Raw genomic sequence first — 23,297 nt, 5'->3', positions numbered from 1 at the left:
TGATGGCCCTTGTTTAGCTTTTCTGTAAATCCCACAGGAGGTTTCTTACAGTTCGGCAACAGATGGTGACTCCATATACCGCCCATTTGTTCCTCATTTGTTCTTTGCAGGGCATTTTCTATTTTCAGGACATATTGCTTGAAGTTTTCTGTCTTGACACTTCGATGTTTGCCTTGGTCTACCACAGTGGTTCTTAACCTTGTTGGAGGTACCGAACCCCACCAGTTTCATATGCGCATTCACCGAACCCTTCTTTCGTGAAAAATAAAATGTTGTTTTTTTTCAAATTCAAGAGAAATTTCTTTGTTTTTGGTAACACTTTAGTATGGGGAACATATTCTAAGTAACAAAGACTTAATTTAGAGTTTTTTGGACACTAGGGGAACATATTCTATGTGACAAAGACTTAATTTAGAGTTATTTGGTTAGGGTTAGGGTTAGAGGGTTAGGGCCAGGGTTAGAGAGTTAGGGTTATAATAAGGCCGTGACACTGAATAAGGCTTTAATAATTACTTAATAATGATTAGTTAAGAGCCAATATGTTACTAATTTACATGTTAATAAGCAACTAATTAATGGTGAATAGGTTCCCCATACTAAAGTGTTATCATGTTTTTTTACTGGTCCACAAAATTAACCATGCATGAACATCACCTTGTTCAAACAACAAAACCAACACAGTGCATAAACTCACAACAATTGCACACCTGCAAATCAGTCTGACTTCTGCTGTTGTCGTATCCGTAATATGCCGATAGGGAGAAGTTTTTATTTACACGATGAGTCGGGTGTGTTTTGACCTCCGCCGAACCCCTGAGCCCGACTCACCGAACCCCTAGAGTTCGATCGAACCCAGGTTAAGAACCACTGGTCTACCAGTATGCTTCCCTTTTACAATCTTCCCATGTTGTTTGTAGACACAGCTGATTGAACAATCAACATCTTTTGCAACATTGCGTGATGATTTACCTTTTTAAAGAAGTTTGGTAATCCTCTTTGTTTCATGTGACATCTCTTGTGTTAGAGCCATGATTCATGCCAATCCACCTGGTGCAAAAACTCTCCATGGTGTGAAAACTTGTTTTTAAACTTCAAGCCAATGAACAGATTTAATCTGATGCAGGTGTTAGCTTTGAAAATGAAAATGTACAAACTGATTCCACATTATTATCTTGTGTGATATATATATATATATACCTGTATGTGTATATATATATGTATATATATATATATATATATATATATATATATATATATATATATATATATATATATATATATATATATATATATATATATATATATATATAATATAATTTGTATATTACATATAAGTTGTATTTTATATTGCGACTATGGTACATTTTTTGTCTACTTTATACCTGCATTATCCTTTCCATCCTTACTCTTTCCAACCTTTATAACTGAACTACTGTGTGGAACAATTTCCCTTGTGGATCAATAAATTTTGTCTAAGTCTAAGTCTAATACCAGTGAAAACTGTTGCTGACCACCACAAATAATTTTCTTGATTTATTTTGGCGTTTCCTAAAGCCAGAAAGTTGCCATTTAAAATGACTAATTTGTGTCATGGCTGTTTTCTTATTTTCTTAAAAAAAGCAAAACAAACTAAATGAACATCTTTCAAGGTTGGTGATTCCACAATTTTTTTCCAGAGGTTGTATCTTTGTGACTATTCACTAAATTCCAATGACAAGTTCTATAAAGCTTCATTCACAAACGTTTAATGAGCATTTTATTTGAATAGCTTCAAAATCAACAACCATGGTGGGTTTTTTTGTTTTTTTTCCCCAGTATATGTCAATGAAAGACACAAACAATTTCAATTCATTCACAGGGACACACTTTTTTCATCCCCTGAAGAAAAGCTTCAAGTGCAGCCCTGGACCAAACCATTCAATCAGCAGTGAGTGTTCCTCTTCACTTTCATCGCTCTTAAATCAAATAACCTAAATTTAAGTTCAAAACAAGCCAGTCATTAAGAATTATATTACAGACGTGGATACAACTAATGCATTTGTTATGTTTCTGTGCACACAACTAGAGTGAAAACGCAGACTGGCATAAGCATGTGGTAATATGTGAATGTACGATTCAATTTTAATGTCATATATGGAAGGTTTCATTTCATTTGCTAATTTATTTCTTCCAAGACACACCACATAGTTTCCATAGTTACCACTTTTGTCTCTCATTGTTTTTTAGCTTTGATCTCCAGTGTGTTCATGGTTCCTCTATCTCTAATGAAGAAGTGTTTTGTGTTTTATTTCTCGTCTTCTTTCTTCACTTTTCCATCGTCCTCTTTTTCCTCCTCAATCCCCTCCTTTTTTACCACTGCCTCTTCTTCGTCCTCTACCTCCTCGCCGGTCATTCGTTCCAGGTCGGCGATGCGATGTCTCAGAGCTTTATCTGTTTTCTCGTGTTTCCCCAGGATCTTCTTCAGCTTGGTCTGCATCAGATCCATTGTGCTGTATAATCTGCTGACCTTCTCCTCCAGCTCTTTGGTCTCCGGCTTGATGTTGGCCGGATCCAAGTCAATCAGGCCGTCTTTCATCAAGATCTGTCGGCCCTTATCCTCCAGCATGCCCTTAGCGTCTGGGTATTCCAACAGCGACTCCATCAGGTCGTCCTTGGACAGGCAGAAGAGGTCTGAGTATCCAATGCTGCGGATGTTGGCTGTCCGCCTGTTTCCTGCTTTGCTGCCTTTGATATTAAGGATACTGATCTCCCCAAAGTAACTTCCGCTTCCCAGCACCACGAACTGGGTGACGCCGTCATCCGCCACAACAGCCAGTTTCCCATCTTTGATGATGTACATCTCGCGACCTATATCACCCTTTTTGCAGATGTAGTCTCCGGGGCTAAAAACCTGAGGCCGGAGCTTTAGCACCAGCTCGATCAGAAGTCCTGCCTCGCAGTCTGCGAAAATACGGACCTTCTTCAGCGTCTCCATGTGAACTTGGATGGCGATCTCGGCTTTCAGCTTGTCTGGGAGGTACCTCAGCACTTCACGTTCATCCTGAGCCTTGCCATTGTTCCACAGGTAATCGAACCATGTGATGACGCGCAATTCCAGATCTTTGCTGACCTTTCGAACCTTTAAATGAGAACGTTTCGTGAAATCAGTGATAATGACTGATTGGAAATTTGCATTCAGTGTTATTGCAAAAAAGACAAAAAACTATAGATTACATCTAAGGATTTTTGAGAAAAATATTAACCATATGGTTGACCTGACAGATTTCGGATCACTTTTTTCTTTCTCTTTGTGTTACTAATTAGTTTGAAGCATAGGTACCTATGATTTCTGCGGAATTGGCCGATAAAAAACTTAATCCACCCTATTTTCCGGACTATAAGCCGCAACATTTTTCAACGCTTTGTATCCTGCGGTTTTTAACCCTTGTGTGGTGTTCATATTGTTGTTACTCAGCCAGTGTCTGTGGGTCTGATGGACCCGTTGCATTTTGTGGCTTTTAATGCCTCACAATCAAACACTTTTATGTTAAAATACTGAACAAGTGTTTACCTTATCCCAAAAAACATATGTAATGAAGTGCTTCAAGAAGTGAAGTGAATTATATTTATATAGCGCTTTTCTCTAGTGACTCAAAGCGCTTTACATAGTGAAACCCAATATCTAAGTTACATTTAAACCAGTGTGGGTGGCACTGGAAGCAGGTGGGTAAAGTGTCTTGCCCAAGGACACAACGGCAGTGACTAGGATGGCGGAAGCGGGAATCGAACCTGGAACCCTCAAGTTGCTGGTACGGCCACTCTACCAACCGAGCTATACCGCCCGGCTGGTAAAGGAATACATTGTCTCCGGACTTCCCCCCACATTCGACCCATACCAGTTTGCTTATCGCCCTAACCGCTCCACAGAGGACGCCATCTCCTCTGCACTCCACCTGAGCTTAGAACATCTGGAAGGAAAGGACACACACGTGCGGATGTTGTTCCTGGACTTCAGCTCGGCATTCAACACCATCATCCCGCAGCACTTGGTGAGCAAACTGGCCCCCCTTGGATTCAGTACCCCCCTATGCAACTGGCTGCTTGACTTCCTCACAGACAGACCCCAGTCTGTGAGAGTGGGCAACAACACCTCCAGTGCCATCTCCCTGAGCACCGGCTCCCCCCAGGGCTGCGTCCTGAGTCCGCTGCTGTTCACGTGGATGACCCATGACTGCTGCGCCAGGTCCACTACTAACCACATTGTGAAGTATGCGGACGACACGACAGTAGTGGGCCTCATCCGTGACAACAACGACATGGACTACAGGGAGGAGGTGAACCATCTGGTTGACTGGTGCAGAACCAATAACCTGGTCCTGAACATCGACAAGACCAAGGAGATCATCGTCGACTTCAGGAAGCACCAGTCCAGCCACGCTCCACTCTTCATCAACAGCACAGTGGTGGAGATGGTAAGACGCACCAAGTTCCTGGGGGTGCAGATAACTGACAATATGACCTGGTCCCTAAACACCAGAGCTCTTGTAAAAAGAGCTCAGCAGCGCATGCACTTTTTGCAATGGATGAAAAGAGCACAGATCCCTTCCCCATTCTCACCACATTCTACAGAGGCACTATAGAGAGCCTACTGACCAACAGCATCTCTGTCTGAACTGGAGCCTGCAGTGCCTCAGACTGGAAGTCTCTCCAGAGAGTGGTGAGGACGGCGGAAAAGATCATCAGGACTCCTCTTCCTCCTATCCAGGAGATGGCAAAAAGCAGCTGCCTGACCAGGGCTCAGGAAATCTGCAGAGACTCCTCCCACCCCCACCAAGGACTGTTTTCACTGCTGGACTCTAGAAAGAAGTTCCGCAGCCTCCGAAGCAGAACCTCCAGGTTCTGTAACAGCTTCTTCCCTCAAGCCATAAGACTCTTGAACGCATCATAATAATCCCCTCAATTCCCCCCCCCCCCAAAAATGGATTAACTCGCTGGAATATAAAGACAATATAACATACATCCATAAATGTGGGTGCATATGCAAAAGTGCAATATATTTATCTGTACAGTAATCTATTTATTTATATCTGCACCTTATTGCTTTTTTATCCTGCACTACCATGAGCTAATGCAACGAAATGTTGTTCTTATCTGTACTGTAAAGTTCAAATTTGAATGACAATAAAAAGTAAGTCTAAGTCTAAGACCCACAAACACTGGCTGAGTAACAACAATATGAACGTTGCATGGAACATTCTCTGCCAGTTTCTGCATCCCACAGGGATTCTTCTTTTGTGTTTCTGCACCTGCGGTTCCCACACAAGGCTGCAACATTGTTTGTCAACACTGTCTGCTCTCATTTTCTCGCACATTTGACCCTCTGATGTTCTGTGTACCTACACTCTGTCCTACCCCTGTCTAGGTGGTGTGTGTGTGAGTGTGTGTGTGTGTGTGTGTGTGTGTGTGTGTGTGTGTGTGTTTGTGTGTGTGTGTGTGTGTGTGTGTGTGTGTGTGTGTGTGTGTGTGTGTGTGTGTGTGTGTGTGTGTGTGTGTGTGTGTGTGTGTGTGTGTGTGTGTGTGTGTGGGTGGGTGGGTGGCTGTGTGTGTGTGGTACACAGAACATCAATTTCCACACTTCTATTAGCCCCGGGTCTAGTGGACCCAAACATCTTATATGCAATAGAAATGTGTAGGGTGGGGGTATGGTGTGTGTTCATTAAATATGTATTCTGATATATGTTCTTCACATAAAATGAGCCAAAGTCAGTGAGTCTCAGTTTGAAAAATTAATTAATTGTATCATTTTTCTTTTAATAAAAATCGAAAACGGGTCCCACAGACCCGAACACCACACAAGGGTTAAAATGGTGCAGCTAACTCATGGATTTGTCTTTGCTAACGGCCATAAAGTTTTGTATAAACAGTTTTCATATTACACCGACACAGAAACCAAAAAGGTGTTTTATTTTCTGTGCTATTGCGCCATCTTTTGGACGAGTTCGCTCACTGCCGGTGCTGCATTTTGACAAAGTACTTCCTGTTTTGTGTATATTCCTCCATAGTGTTTTGGCTTGAAAGGATTTTTGACCCCACAAACGTTTGTAATTTTTGCAATATAACTAAAACAATTCATACTTACTAAACCGTTCCGTGAGTGATGTCTGTAGGAGTGTTTTCATGCATATTTGTACGCGCTTTCGTAACGTAATCAAGCTAACGTCATGAGAATTAGCTAATTTGCTAACACATACACAAGTGTCTGTGTATGAATTTCTTAACTTACAATGAGCCTTCTTTTTGTATTGTTTTAGTTTTGTAAATTCACGAAAGCGTCACCGTGGAGTTATTCAGACTGTTTAGCTGATTGGATAGCTAGTTTCCGCACATAGTGGATCCATGATGATGACTTCTGTTTTGTTAGATCAACCGTTTTACTGCCACGTAACAGACACCGTTTGGAAACAAATAAGGTATCTAAATAAACATTTACAAAATATTTAGGTATATATTTGCAGCTTATGGTCGGTCCTGTGCGGCTAATGTATGTAACAATATTTATTTTTACAAAAATGTGGTCGGTACGGCTGAAATACCAGTGAGTGCTACATAGTGTGGAAATTATGGTGTTCATTGGCTGCTCAGTGACCTTGTGGTTAGAGTGTCCGCCCTGAGATCGGTAGGTCGTGAGTTCAATCCCCGGCTGAGTCATACCAAAGACTATAAAAATGGGATCCATTACCTCCCTGCTTGGCACTCAGCATCAAGGGTTGGAATTGGGGGTTGAATCACCAAAATGATTCCCAAGCGCGGCCACCGCTGCTGCTCACTGCTCCCCTCAACAAGGGGATGGGTCAAATGCAGAGGTTAATTTCACCACACCTAGTGTGTGTGTGAGACTATCAGTGGTACTTTAACTTTAACTTTATTGGACACGGAACGTCACGGAAATTGACGTAATGCTGTCGTCGTGAGTCGAAGGAATGTTTGCTGGGAAATCGTGTCACTGCACAAATTGTCATTGGCTCCCACCAAAACTAGACTTTTCAGACATCCAAATTGAGGCAGTACTCTAGCCAGTGCTGCCAACATGGGGAAGCTGTGGTTCATAAAGGATAAAAATTAACGGTGTCCCGATACAATATTGATATCAAATGATATCGGCTTGCATGTAAAATCTCCGACATTAGCTCCGATACAAGCAGTCCTGCAGTGTGTTTACTTGTGCAAAGTTCGACAGCCAGATAACATCAAAAAGTCCTCTAATAACACACAATGTTGTTGTTTTCTTATATTTTAGTAAAGTCATTTAAATAAGGTAAATACGGTGTTACATTCCAGTGTAGCAGAGCTTGAAACGCGTCACGGTTGTGTTGCTCTTGTCTCCAGAATGCAAAGATGGCAGGTTCAGGTAAAAAGTATTTAAACAACAAAAAATATTATGTTAAAGAGGTTCATTTAGCCTACTAATGTGTATTTATAAATAGTTGATTTATATAGGCTAGTAAGGTAAAGTTTTGTACCTGACAAGTTTCACAGATGACGTCACATTAACATCACGTGACACCTCTGAGGAAGGCTGCAGAAGCAAGATAGCCGAAACTTGTCAGGTACAAAACTTTACCTTACTAGCCTATATAAATCAACTATTTATAAACAAAAAATATTGCAACATAGAAGTGTATAAGAAGGCAAAATAGATTAAGCAAGCATAGGCAAAGCTATGCAGAAAAAAAATGTGTTCAGGTGAGGGCGCCAGCACTCAGACAGAATAAAGGATCTCTTAGAGGAGGCAAACAGGAAATGTAAACAAAAATAAGAGCTCTGGACAGTAAATAAAACAAAATTCCAGAAAGTATCAATTGCTATGAAAGATCACATGAAACAAGGTAGGCTGTCGGCTACTAGGAGTTAGCAGCTACACTACTGCTCAGCACACAATACCACACAAGCTAAACCCACACAATAAGTGTCCTTAACTGAACAATACTGCTGTCTAAAAGAGAAGTTCTTAACCTTTTGGACCTCAGGGCCAAACTTTTCCACTACAGAGGGGCTAAGCACCCACTCAAATATTAACACTGATTTAGTGATCTTACTCCTAATTTCATTGTACTCAATAATTATATCTAACCTACCTACAGTTTACAAACTTGTCAAATGACATGAAAGCATGTGTTAACCACAAATATTCCTATTCTTTTAACACACAAATCTCAGGCTGATTAAAAAAATATGTGCTAACCATATATATATATATATATATATATATATATATATATATATATATATATATATATATATATATATATATATATATATATATATATATATATATTAACGGTGTCCCGATACAATATATATATATATATATATATATATATATATATATATATATATATATATATATATATATATATATATATATATATATATATATATAGCCTACTCAGTGGCCTAGTGGTTAAAGTGTCCGCCCTGAGATCGGTAGGTTGTGAGTTCAAACCCCGGCCGAGTCATACCAAAGACTATAAAAATGGGACCCATTACCTCCCTGCCTGGCACTCAGCATCAAGGGTTGGAATTGGGGGTTAAATCACCAAAATGATTCCCGGGCGCAGCCACTGCTGCTGCCCACTGCTCCCCTCACCTCCCAGGGGGTGAGCAAGGGGATGGGTCAAATGCAGAGGACAAATTTCACCACACCTAGTGTGTGTGTGACAGTCATTGGTACTTTAACTTTAATATATATATATATATATATATATATATATATATATATATATATATATATATATATATATATATATATATATATATATATATATATATATATATATATATAATATACATTAATAATAAATAAGCTTATTAAAGGTGCCATATGTAATAATTTCATGTCAAGTCATCATTAAATGGCCCTGATATGTCAAAAGGCATTAATAAATCATCCATCCATCCATCCATTTTCTACCGCTTGCCCCGTTCGGGGTCGTGGGGGGTGCTGGAGCCTATCTCAGCTGCATTCGGGCGGAAGGGGTACACCATCATGTTCTTTTCCAAGACCTCTATAACTGATAACAGTAGTTCAGCCAGTATATGCTTATTTCAAATTTTGATTTACAGTCCCAAAATCTTGCTATTGTTTTAATTTCGATGACCCGCCCCTCTACCGTTTGACCAATTAGAAAGTCTGTGAGTGTGTCACATCCAGGTTGCCAGTTACGCACCGCCCTCTTCGTCTGGCTACTGCCACTGGTAAAGTTACTAAACATGTCAGATCTTATTAAAGCTAAAAGGCCTTGTTAAGATTCTCAACTTATTCATGACAAAGCCAGGAAAAAAAAACGAGGATTTGTATCGGGGATGCCTTTGAAAGATGGAGACAATTGAAGGTGGGGACGCCAAACTTGCTAATTTCCTCCTTGATAGGTAAGTCAGGCATTTACGTTTTCTTATTACTAGTAATAAATGGAAATGGACATTTTGTATGTAAACTATATTGTCCAAAACAGTCTATGATCTTGTAAAGCTAGTATGTTCGTGCTACAAATGCTTAGTGTGATGGTGCTTAGCTCCTAGTGTATTGCTTAGCATGCTAGCCCGGTCAATGACACATCGACATACAGGTTAACGAGGGAAATATATGCCCGTTAGCCTGTATGTCGATGTGTACTCCCACTGACAGCGCAAAATATTTTTTCGACAAACAAAACCTATGTGGATATGAATAGTGTCAGTGTCTTTTTCATTCTCATTATGCTGATACGCTGAGGAAATGGGTTCCAACATTAGCACGGCTGTCATCATGGCAATGTGAAACGTATCAGTGGTGTGCCGTCAGGGCCAGCAAGGCCTTCTCTGCTGGCCTAACAATAATCAGAAATCATGATCATAATTAAAGATACAAGTATTTTTTTATTTACCTTCCCTAAATATCAAAGATATTTCATATTCTCTTCATCAAATCAAATCAAATCAAATCAACTTTATTTATAAAGCACATTTTAAATTTACTACAGGTGTAGCCAAAGTGCTGTACAATGGGCAGGTTAAAAGATAATACGAGAACCGAGCAAACACAACACAACACAAAAAGAGCACAATAAAAAATAAATAAATAAAATAAATAGAACATAAAAACAGGTTCATATTATGCTCCTTCCAGCGCTGTTGTTTTTAGTTTATAGAGTATTTATCCAATCAGAATTCAGCTAGCTTATGTTGCCATGCTGTACCAAATCTGCCGCAGGCCTTTAGAGTCAGCAATGCTGGCGTCCGTGCGCTGTAAACGAACGGGGACATACAGTGACAGACAGTTGCGATAGCCAATCAGATCACGAGTTGTTGTCAGTAAGGCCTTCTAGCTGGCCCAAGGCAGATATACAGTGATGTTATGAGCAAGGTAACACAAGAACTCCATTACCAGCATGCCACAGTAGTAAAGAGCATGCGCAGTTGCCCCGTTTAGGTTAAATGTAGACATGCCGGTAGCGGGATGTTTTGGATAAGCACGTTGTGGAGTACACTTTAAGAAGTCAGCCAACACGCCTCGTCTGAATCTTTTATGATTAGACAAGACAACACATATATTTGCAAGGCCATTTTCAAGAAGGATATTCAAAGAGAAACGACATCTTGTGAGACCATCTCGGCCAACCCTGGAAGCTAGCTCAGCTGTCGATGAAATGTGAGTTCAGATATTCCATCCATCCATCTTCAACCGCTTAAGGGGCGGCATGGCGTAGTGGGTAGAGCAACCGTGCCAGAAACCTGAGGGTTGCAGGTTCGCTCCCCGCCTCTTACCATCCAAAAAATTGCTGCTGTTGTGTCCTTGGGCGGGACACTTCACCCTTGCCCCCGGTGCCACTCACACCGGTGAATTGAATGATGAATGATAGGTGGTGGTCGGAGGGGCCGCAGGCGCGAATTGCAGCCATGCTTCCGTCAGTGTACCCCAGGGCAGCTGTGGCTATGAAAGTAGCTTACCACCACCAGGTGTGAATGAATGATGGGTTCTACATGTAAAGCGACTTTGGGTACTTAGAAAAGCGCTATATAAATCCCAGGTATTATTATTATTATTATTATTATCCGGAATTGGGTCGCGGGGACAACAGCTCCAGCAGAGACCCCCAGACTTCCCTCTCCAGAGCAACATCAGCAACTTCCTCCTGGGGAATCCCGAAGCGTTCCTAGGCCAGAGAGGAGATGTAATCCCCCCATCTGGTCCTTGGCCTGCCGCGGGCTCTCCTCCCAGTGGGACGTGCAATGAGGACCTCCCTAGGGAGACGCTCGTGAGGCATCCGCACGAGATGCCCGAACCACCTAAGCTGGCTTCTTTCCAAGCAAAGGAGCAGCGGCTCTACTCCGAGTCTCTCTCGGGTGACTGAACTTCTCACCTTATCTCTAAGGCAGATGCCAGCCACCCTTCTGGCTCAGCTCTCGTTTCCTCACAACAGTGCGACAGAGAGACTGCAATACTTCCCTAGCTGCTCCGATTCTCCGGCTGATTTCCTTCTCCATCTTTCCCTCACTCGTGAACAAGACCCCGAGATACTTAAACTCCACCTGGGAAAGAGTCTCGTCCTCTACCTGGACTGTACAAACCATCGGTTTCCTGCTGACAACCATGGCCTCAGATTTGGAGATGCTGATCCTCATTCCAGCCGCTGAACACTCGGCTGCGAACCGATCCAGTGAGAGCTGAAGGTCACGAACCGAAGGTGCCATCAGAACCACATCATCTGCAAACAGCAGTGACGCAACCTTTAGCCCCCCGAGACGTATACCCTCCCCGCCATGGTCATGACTCTGCCTGTAATTAGCACACACCCTCTGGCCCCCCTTTTTGAAAAGGGGAACCACCACCCCAGTCTGCCACTCCCTCGGCACTGTCCCAGACTTCCACGCAATGTTGAAAAGGCGTATCAACCAAGACAGCCCCTCAACACTCAGAGCCTTCAGCATTTCTGGACAGGTCTCGTCAACCCCCGTAGCTTTGCCACTGTGGAGTTGTCTAACTACCTCAGTGACTTCACTCCGACAGATCGATGTCGATCCCCCATCATCCTCAGGCTCTGCTCCTGTCAGGGAGGGTGTGTCTAAAGTAGTTGGGTTCAGGAGTTCCTCAAAGTGCTCTTTCCAACGCCCTATGACTTCCTCACTTGAAGTCAGCAGAGTCCCATCCTTGCTGTACACAGCTTGGATGGTTCCCTGCTTCCCCCTCCTGAGGGGGAAGCAGGGAACCATCCGGGGAAGCAGGGAAAACAGGGATAACATACCCCGGTAGGACTCCTTCTTCAGTCGGACGTCTCCCCTGACCACTGCTGTCCACCAGGGTGTTCGAGGGTTACCGCCCCGTGAGGCACATAAGACCTTCTGGCCACAGCTCGCAGCTGCAGCTTTAGCAATAAAGGCTTTGAACATTGCCCATTCCTGTTCAATGTCCCCAACCTCCACAGGGATGGCAGAGAAGTCCCGCCGGAGGTAGGAGTTGAAGTCCTTTCGGACAGAGGACTCCTCCAAACGTTCCCAGTTCACCCGCACTACGTGCTTGGGTTTGCCAGGTCTGTCCAGAGGTTTCCCCCGCCATCTGACCCAACTCACCACCAGATGGTGATCAGTTGATAGTTCAGCCCCTCTCTTCACCCGAGTATCCAAAACATACGGCCTCAGATCAACTGATACGATTACAAAATCGATCATTGATCTTTGGCCTAGGGTGCTCAGGTACCAGGTACACCTATGAGCATCCTTATGCTTGAACATGGTGTTTGTTATCGCAAGTCCATGACTAGTACAGAAGTCCAATAACAATCCACCACTAAGGTTCAGATCAGGGATACCGTTCCTCCCAATCATGCCAGTCCAAGTATCACTGTCATTGCCCACGTGCGCGTTGAAGTCCCCCAGCAAGACTATGGAATCCCCAGCCGGCGCCCCATACAGGACCCCATGCAAGGTATCCAAGAAGGCCAAATACTCTGAACTCTTGTTTGGTGCGTACGCACAAACAACAGTCAAGAGTTTTCCCCCCTCCAACCCTAAGGCGAAGGGAGGCGACCCTCTTGTCCACTGGGGTGAACTCCAATGTACAGGCACTCAGCCGGGGACACGTGAGTATCCCCACACCCGCCTGGGCCCTCACACCCTGAGCAACTCCAGAAGTGAACAAGGTCCATCCCTTGTCCAGGAGTGTGGTTTCAGAGCCCTTGCTATGCGTAGAGGTAAGCCCCACCAGATCCAACCGGTAGCGCTCCACCTCCCGCACCAGCTCAGGCTCTTTCTCCACCAGCGTAGAGACGTTCCACGTCCCAAAAGTCAGCCTCTGCTGCCCCGAATTGGTCCGTCTGGAGCCTCCACTTTCACTGCCATCCACTTGGCAGTGCACCCGACCCCACTGGGGGGGTCCCACGTGGCGGAGAGGATGGTGTGTCCACGTAGCTTCTTCGGGCTGTGGCTAGAAGGTGTAAATCTCGCGCCAGGCCGTACTCGCAGACGAGCCCTGCCTCCGGGCCTAGCTCCGGGCCGGGTAACGCAACTTCTCTTCGTTTCTTTCAAGGGGGGTTTCGTAACCCTGATGGGGGTGGGGGGCATCCGGGTGCTACACCTTGCCCAATGGTGACCCGGAACTATATAAGGCAGGGGCGTTCAACTCCCTGAGGCTTTATACAAGCCCACATACCTATAGTTCAGATATTTTATTTCTTTATTTTTTCACGTTTAAAATCCCCATCCATCCATTTCCTACCGCTTGTCCTGTGCTGGAGCCCATATCAGCTGCATTCGGGCGGAAAGCGGGGTACACCCTGGACAAGTCGCCACCTCATCGCAACACGTTTAAAATGTTTTTTGCAATTTTAATTTTGACAGTACCACATAAGATATGTTTTAATTGCTGATGCGGGTTTAATGATCTTTAAACGCGCCAGAAAATAACCTGTTTTGTACAATGCCCAGTAGGGCGTAAATGTTTTCATGTATAGTATTTGTCCAGCAATGGTCATGTGGTGACATAAATGATGGTATTTTGAGAGGTAATCATTGAAGTTGGACATCACTGAAGGCCTAGGTAGGAAACGCACAGTCCGCCACTGAAACGTATGGAGACAGCCAAATCACATGATAAAATAATTCCTCATTGTAGCCTATAGGCATACCTGGTAAAATGTCTCCTCTGTAGTTTTGCTAAGCATGCTCTACTTATTTTCACTAGTATAACCATTGCTAGCGTTGGTTGTAGTTTATTTTAGTCTTTGTTTTCTGATAGTACTGACAATAAACATATGATTGCCATTTGTTGTGATAATGTACGCAGGCATGATGTACTTCTTCCTGAAAATAGCTTAATTTCTGTTTAAAATGTGTTTGTTAGAGATTTGTTATTGACAAAACACTTGTCTATTCAGCTATTATGGTCCAAGCACCTCAAACCCTAGTAAGAGGCATTGGAAGTTTGAAGCCCAGTTCATCTAGCTGGCAACATCAGTCAGGGAAAGAGGGAGGGCACTACATAATTTTGACTGTGATTGCAGTACCATTTCTGGCCACATTATTACATATGGCACCTTAACTAATCTGTCAATTAAACCAAAGTTTAGTCATTATTGTTGCGCTTAAGAAACTTCTCCATGAATTTTGCTACAGAATTCTTCTCTTTGTTTGAGACTGTCATTACTGCCCAACAATAGGCCCCAGGCCGATGGTTAAATACTGGTCTAAAATATGACATTTTTAAATATAAACAAGTATCAAATAATTATAGTTGCATATTACCTACAGATGCAAAGTCCTAAACCTAACTGAGCACCTGTGGGGCATCTCTGTGCTCTTCTACACCAGTTTAATCTATTAAGGACGATGGTTCCAGTAAGGAACCCAAGAGGTATTGCTCCATCCATCCATCCATCCATCTTAAACGGCTTATCCGGAATCGGGTCGCGGGGACAACAGCTCCAGCAGAGACCCCCAGACTTCCCTCTGATGTAATCCCCCCATCTGGTCCTTGGCCTGCCGCGGGGTCTCCTCTCAGTGGGACGTGCAACGAGGACCTCCCTAGGGAGACGCTCGTGAGGCATCCGCACGAGATGTCCGAACCACCTAAGCTGGCTCCTTTCCAAGCGAAGGAGCAGCGGCTCTAGTTTGAGTCTCTCTCGGGTGACTGAACTTCTCACCCTATCTCTAAGGGAGATGCCAGCCACTCTTCTGAGGAAACTCATTTCGGCCGCTTGTATCCGCGATCTTATTCTTTCGGTCATTACCCACACTTCATGACCATAGGTGAGAGTAGGAATGTACTGTAGATAGCTCGGTAGACCGAGAGCTTTGCCTCCGGCTCAGCTCTCGTTTCGTCACAACAGTGCGGCAGGTATTGCTTGATTACCAAAATGTTCACACTATGAACACAATTTCAACATCACTCACTTGTACTGCCAGCTTTTCGACAATAATTGATGTGTGTTAATTAATGTTAAGTAGATACACACTTAACATTAATTAACTTTAATTAATTGTACATTGACTATATCTATTATAATATATATATATATATATATATATATATATATATATATATATATATATATATATATATATATATATATATATATATATATATATATATATATATATATTATATCTAAGTTTCATATAGAAAAAAACACTTGGATACTGTTACCTGCATGTACTGCTTAATGTTGTCAATTCGAGACTGGAACTGAGCTTGGGCTGCATTCATGTTGGAGATCATCGTTGCAATATTTCCCACAATGGTGGCAAAGATGAGAACCCCAACCAAGAAGTCCACCACATGGAAGACGAATTCTGAATCGAGGGCCGGTGGTGGCGTTTCTCCAATGGTGGTCAGGGTCAGTGTGGACCAATAGAGACTAAAGGCATACTTCCTCATGGGCTGCCCAAAAGCAGGCTTCTCTGGATCATCCAGCGCTGGGTACACCCATTCATCTGCCCCGAAACCAATAGACTTGGAGAAGGAGAAGTAGAAGCAGGCGTTCCAGTGGATGATGATGAGGATGTACATGATCAGGTTTGCGATGCGGAAGATGTTGGGGTAGTTTGTTTTGGTTTCCGTCTTTGTGAAGAACTCCATCATGCGGCCGATCCTTAGGAGCTTGTTGACGCGGATCTCCGGGTAGTCCAGACCCAGGAGTAGATACAGGATGTCGGTGGGCAACATGGAGATAACATCCAGCCGAAACTGGAAGCTGTTCACGTAGCGGTTGCGGAGCAGCTTTTCATCTTTGACCATCAGGCCTTGCTCAAGGTAACCTGCAGAGTTACAGTGATTTATCGATATAGGCTATATTTTTCAGATGGTACTTACACACAGTCGCTTGCACAAAATTACATCCCTCGTTACACCTCTGGCTGCATTACTGGTTTGAAAGAACAAATTGAACATAACATTTCTGTACAGAGGTACCTCAACTTATGAGTAATTTGCGGTACGAGCTGTCTCTCGGCTTTTTGTTATGAGCTAAAAAGCGAGCATAATTTGGCTCCGTATTATAGCTAGTATTTATCACAGGGTTGGGCCGTTTGAGCAATAAAGAGTTGATATATTGTTACACGTTCCTGTTTCTGCTTTGTCTACACAAGAAACAAACAATCGTTTTGATTAGACAGTTGACGTTTGCGTTTGAGCGCCACAATTGGACAAAGTACGTCAGAAAATAACCAGACGACCGAATCAGTCCTAGTCAAAGCGTCAGTCTGCATACCAAGCATGCAGCCAAAACGTTTAAAGAGGGATATTTATCCATAAAAATATTGAGAAGCTGCAGGTGCGGTTTGATGTATTCTGTCTAGTCCTGACTCAACAAACTGGACGGTAAAGCATTATATCTTGTTGTCAACTCTGACGTCTTCTGTCCGTCATTAAAATATGTCCATGTACAACATAAATACAATTTCCTAGTTCCTATCGACAGAGAAGCAGCCCGTAGGAAACACTGACAAAGTCTGCTACCCAAGCTAAAAGCTAAACAATATTATCACATTATTTCATGAAACTACTGTAGTTTTTTGTAACACGTAATACTGTGATGTTTTTCGAATAATGTTTCTTGTCTAAAAGTTGTTTTTTCTTTCAAAAAGGCATGTTAGGTGTTAAAATGGTGCTGTTTTGAGAGGGCAAAGCTCCAATGGAATTGATTTCAATTCATTTCAATGGATACAAATGTTTTGAGATGAGAGCTTAGCCATGGAATGCAATGTGCTCGTAAATTGAGGTACCACTGTGTATCTCACAATTACAAATTAAAGTGAATAAAAATTGTTGTTCGGGCCAAATAAAAATTACTGGCGTTTGAGGCTTGTACACGAAAGCGGTGCCAGAGAATCAACAAACAATTTGCAGTCATGATGTATTTACAATAGCTATCATTGATTTTATATTCTAATAATAGGATCTAAAATTTACCAAATCGCTGTCTTTAGCTTACAACAAACACAACTAATGCACGCGCATATTTGTGTACATATGTGTGGGTGCTGTGGGACATACATGTTTGGAGGAGGAAAAGTACGGGATATAACGCTTGCAGCATGTTCAAAAGTCGAACAATATCTTTAATATCTATTTAAACGATCAATAACCAAACTTGCACAAATATACGACGACCCTAAATATATAACAAGCTCTTGTTTTCAAGACACGGAAAAAAATTAAGACAAAAACTCAAAAAGTTTTTTTTTTCACATTATTTTGTATATGTTGAATCTTATTTCATTAGTCATATTTTAATAATCCTCTTTCTTATACAACTCTGGTCACTGTTTCTAAGTGGGTCTTCTAAATGTCTCCAAAAGTATGTTTCCATGCACTAAATTAGTCTGATTTCTCTAATAATTAGTTTTTTTTGTACAAACCCCGTTTCCATATGAGTTGGGAAATTGTGTTAGATGTAAATATAAACGGAATACAATGATTTGCAAATCATTTTCAGCCCATATTCAGTTGAATATGCTACAAAGACAACATATTTGATGTTCAAACTGATAAAACATTTTTTTTTTGCAAATAATCATTAACTTTAGAATTTGATGCCAGCAACACGTGACAAAGAAGTTGGGAAAGGTGGCAATAAATACTGATAAAGTTGAGGAATGCTCATCAAACACTTATTTGGAACATCCCACAGGTGAACAGGCAAATTGGGAACAGGTGGGTGCCATGATTGGGTATAAAAGTAGATTCCATGAAATGCTCAGTCATTCACAAACAAGGATGGGGCGAGGGTCACCACTTTGTCAACAAATGCGTGAGCAAATTGTTGAACATTTTAAGAAAAACCTTTCTCAACGAGCTTTTGAAAAGAAATTTAGGGATTTCACCATCTACAGTCCGTAATATCATCAAAGGGTTCAGAGAATCTGGAGAAATCACTGCACGTAAGCAGCTAAGCGATAACAGTGTGTAAAGGATATCACCACATGGGCTCAGGATCACTTAAGAAACCAACTGTCAGTAACTACAGTTGGTCGCTACATCTGTAAGTGCAAGTTAAAACTCTCCTATGCAAGGCGAAAACCGTTTATCAACAACACCTAGAAGCGCCGTCGGCTTTGCTGGGCTTGAGCTTATCTAAGATGGACTGATACAAAGTGGAAAAGTGTTCTGTGGTCTGACGAGTCCACATTTCAAATTATTTTTGGAAACTGTGGACGTCGTGTCCTCCGGACCAAAGAGGAAAAGAACCATCCGGATTGTTATAGGCTCACAGTTGAAAAGCCAGCATCTGTGATGGTATGGGGGTGTATTAGTGCCCAAGACATGGGTAACGTACACATCTGTGAAGGCGCCATTAATGCTGAAAGGTACATACAGGTTTTGGAGCAACATATGTTGCCATCCAAGCAACGTTACCATGGACGCCGCTGCTTATTTCAGCAAGACAATGCCAAGCCACGTGTTACATCAACGTGGCTTCATAGTAAAAGAGTGCGGGTACTAGACTGGCCTGCTTGTAGTCCAGACCTGTCTCCCATTGAAAATGTGTGGCACATTATGAAGCCTAAAATACCACAACTGAGACCCCCGGACTGTTGAACAACTTAAGCTGTACATCAAGCAAGAATGGGAAATAATTCCACCTGAGACGCTTCGAAAATGTGTCTCCTCAGTTCCCAAACGTTTACTGAGTGTTGTTAAAAAGAAAGGCCATGTAACACAGTAGTGAACATGCCCTTTCCCAACTACTTTGGCACGTGTTGCAGCCATGAAATTCTAAGTTAATTATTATTTGCAAAAAATAAAATAAAGTTTATGAGTTTGAACATCAAATATCTTGTCTTTGTTGTGCATTCAATTGAATATGGGTGGAAAAGTGTTTCCGTATTCCGTTTATATTTACATCTAACACAATTTCCCAACTCATTTGGAAACGGGGTTTGTATTTTCACACCAGTCCAAGTGTCATGCTGTCTCTCTAATGCGACTATTGGTCATACGCCATGCGCATCTCGTACACTGGGGGGCGCTAATTTCCTTTTAGCGCAGTTGACTGAATTCCTTGGATCAGTGGATCCTTAGTTTTTTTGAAGGAATTTTCGGACGGTGATCATAGACTTTTGAATGTCTCTGAGTTCTTTCAAAAGGCAGCAAAGGCTCTGTGGATTGACGGAAGGAGTTTTAAATCAGAAGGAAAAGACCCTTCTTCCCCGACTGATACTCTTCCAGATGAAGTTGTGTGTAATAATAAAAGAGCTGCTTCATTCTCTTTTATCTCATTCGTATTTTGTTCGGGTGTCCGAATCAAGCTTCCTTCTTAAATAAATATGTTTCTTTTTTAGTACCATTTATGCACTTTAAAATGTTTTGTTCTTTTAATTTGTGAAGCAAATGAACAGTCCCCTCTTCATTACAATTGTTGCAATGTTTTTATTGAATGGTATCTGCTTCCGGATTGTGTCGCACGTGTTTAGACTGGCGTATGCGCGGTACGAAGGGTCCAGGTGTGTTTATCTGACTTTTCAAAAACCGAACACGATTGGATTATGGTGTTTCCATATGCTGTAGGAAGCTTATTTGAAAAATCTGACTAATTTAGCACATGGTGCTAAATTAACAGTAACACAGTGCATGTTTCTGTGGTATGTGAATTACAGGAAGAAAAGCTCTGACTCTATTACACAGATTTTTTATTTATTTCTAGGCCTCGAGAATTTGTTCCAAGATTGTTTTCATGCATTTTGCAAAACTGTTGCCCATTTTTGCACATGTGTGTTTTCACCTGTTCTGGTCTTGACGAGCATATCAGCCAGGTAGATGATGTCGGAGGTGTAGTCCAATAGAACCCAGTAAAGGATGTAGTTATGCTGCAGCTCCTCAAAGCATGCCCTGTTTGAACACCACCAGAAACAGATATTAATCCTGGAGAATGTTCTTTTATTTTTTACTTATTTGTGTTACTCCTTACTCCAACTACACTTCACGCTAATTTTTATTTTTTTCATCCAATTAAAATTCACACTTCAGTCGTGTCCCCGGGTTTTCACTCAGCCCTGTTACCATAATACACAAAATGTGGAATAGTCCACAAGTCACAATATCCACAGCCATGAGAAGGCCAAAATTAATTGATTTTTCAGTGTCTTCAATATTTCAACTATGACCAATGGGGGTTACAATCGCAAGAGCTTTAATGCCATGTGATCATTCATTATGTCACAGGTATCAAACTGCAGGCCTGGGAGTAAGATCTGGTCCCCTAAGTCATTTCATGTGGTGGCAGGTTAGTAGGGCTGTGACTTTTTGGGCACCGCAGGATTCGATTTGATTGTTGGCAACGATTTGATTGAGAATCAATTCTCGATTCGAAACGATTTTTGATTCAAAACCAATACTTTTTAAATAACAATAGATGCCAGTTCTATGATTAACCACATTCCTCCATGAAATAGATAACAACTCTGATACATTTCTGTATTACTTAAAAGATAACTGGTTTTGTTTAACAAAATTCTACCCAAATATTTAATGAAGTCAAATACAAAAAGGGCAACAAAAGAAGTATCCCACATTTCTCATTCTAAAGTAAATATATATATATATATATATATATATATATATATATATATATATATATATATATATATATATATATATATATATATATATATATATATATATATATATATATATATATATATATATATATACAGTATATATATATATATATATATATATATATATATATATATATATATATATATATATATATATATATATATATATATATATATATATATATATATACATACTGTATATATATATATATATATATATATATATATATATATATATATATATATATATATATATATATATATATATATATATATATATATATATATATATATATATATATATATATATATATATATATATATATAATAATAGATATAGTCAGTGTACAATTAATTAAAGTTAATTAATGTTAAGTGTGTATCTAGTTAACATTAATATATTAGGGGTGTGGGAAAAAATCGATTCGAATTTGAATCACGATTCTCACGTTGTGCGATTCAGAATCGATTCTCATTTTTAAAAAATCGATTTTATTTTTTATTTTTATTATTTTAAATTTATTGTTTTAATTTTTTTATTTTTTATTAATCAATCCAACAAAACAATACACAGCAATACCATAACAATGCAATCCAATTCCAAAACCAAACCCGACTCAGCAACACTCAGAACTGCAATAAGCAGAGCAATTGAGAGGAGACACAAACACGACACAGAACAAACCAAAAGTAGTGAAACAAAAATGAATATTATCAACAACAGTATCAATATTAGTTACAATTTCAACAAAGCAGTGATTAAAAATCCCTCATTGACATTATCATTAGACATTTATAAAACATACAAAAAATGAACAATAGTGTCACAGTGGCTTGCACTTGCATCACATCTCATAAGCTTGACAACACACTGTGTCCAATATTTTCACAAAAATAAAATAAGTCATATTTTTGGTTAGTTTAATAGTTAAAACAAATTTACATTGTTGCAATCAGTTGATAAAACATTGTCCTTTACAATTATAAAAGCTTTTTACAAAAATCTACTACTCTGCTTGCATGTCAGCAGACTGGGGTAGATCCTGCTGAATCCTATGTATTAAATGAATAGAGAATTGTTTTGAATTGGGAAAAAATTGTTTTTGAATCGAGAATCGTGTTGAATTGAAAAAAAAAATCGATTTTGAATTGAATCGTGACCCCAAGAATCGATATTGAATCGAATCGTGGGACACTCAAAGATTCACAGCCCTAATATATACAGTATATACAGTGGTGGTCAAAAATTTACATAAACTTGTAAAGAACATGATGTCAGGGCTGTCTTGAGTTTCCAATAATTTCTACAACTCTTATTTGTTTGTGATAGAGTGATGAGAGCACATACTTGTTGGTCAAAAAAACATTCATGAAGTTTGGTTCTTTTATGAATTTGTTATGGGTCTACTGAAAATGTGCATTAGACCCATGTATTTGGTTACATGTCCCATGGCAAGTTTCACTGCAATAAGGCGTTTTGGTAGCCATTCACAAGCTTCTGGCAAGCTTCTGGCAAGCTTCTGGTTGAAATTTTGACCTCTCCTCTTGACAAAATTGGTGCAGTTCAGCAAAATGTGTTGGTTTTCTGACATGAACTTGTTCTCAATGGGGACTTTGGGAAGGCCATTCTAAAACCTTAATTCTAGCCTGATTTAACCATTCCTTTACCACTTTTGACGTGTGTTTGGGGTCATTGTCCTGTTGGAACACCCAACTGCGCCCTAGCCCAACCTCTGGGCTGATGAGTTTAGGTTGTCCTGAAGAATTTGGAGGTAATCCTCCTTTTTAATTGTCCCATTTACTCTCTGTAAAGCACCAGTTACATTGGCAGCAAAAAAGGCCCAGAGCATAATACTACCACCACCATGCTTGACGGTATCGGGCGGGTGTCATGACAAAAAAAAAAGATTTTAAATAGATTCGGGCGGGTGGCGGTTGAACCAATTCGGAAATATACATACATAGTTAAATGTTGTTACCCACACTCTTTGAAACAGTCAATTATTCTGGAGCTGGAGCTGATGCCGCATCACCGGAAAAGAAAAGGATTGACTTCACAGAATGGTAGGAGGATACACCTGTGCTTGTTGATGAAGTAGATTATTCCTCTACAAACTTCCATAACCACGGATCAGCAGAGGAAAATCTACTTTCCTTTCGGGGGAAACCAGGACAATCATTCCCACGACTACAACACCCTGCCAAGAGAATCCTATGCGTCCCAGCAACAA

General features: G+C 40.9%; 1 protein-coding gene across 1 annotated transcript in view; it reads right to left on the bottom strand.

The window, feature by feature from the left end:
- Positions 1-1,765: 1,765 nt before the first annotated feature.
- Positions 1,766-23,297, bottom strand: part of cnga1a (cyclic nucleotide gated channel subunit alpha 1a) — a 59,109-nt gene continuing 37,577 nt past the window's right edge. Inside the window, exons 6-8 of the mRNA XM_062032929.1 lie at positions 20,232-20,338; positions 15,656-16,266; positions 1,766-3,118 (exon numbers count right to left, since the gene is read on the bottom strand). Coding sequence (XP_061888913.1) covers positions 2,285-3,118; positions 15,656-16,266; positions 20,232-20,338 — 1,552 coding nt within the window. The 3' untranslated portion in view covers positions 1,766-2,284. The remainder of the gene's footprint in view (positions 3,119-15,655; positions 16,267-20,231; positions 20,339-23,297) is intronic.

The sequence above is a fragment of the Entelurus aequoreus genome, linkage group LG22, assembly GCF_033978785.1.
Source record: "Entelurus aequoreus isolate RoL-2023_Sb linkage group LG22, RoL_Eaeq_v1.1, whole genome shotgun sequence".
Taxonomy (NCBI): domain Eukaryota; kingdom Metazoa; phylum Chordata; class Actinopteri; order Syngnathiformes; family Syngnathidae; genus Entelurus; species Entelurus aequoreus.
The sequence above is the reverse complement of the archived record's forward strand: the minus strand, read 5'-3'. Positions and strand labels throughout refer to the sequence as shown.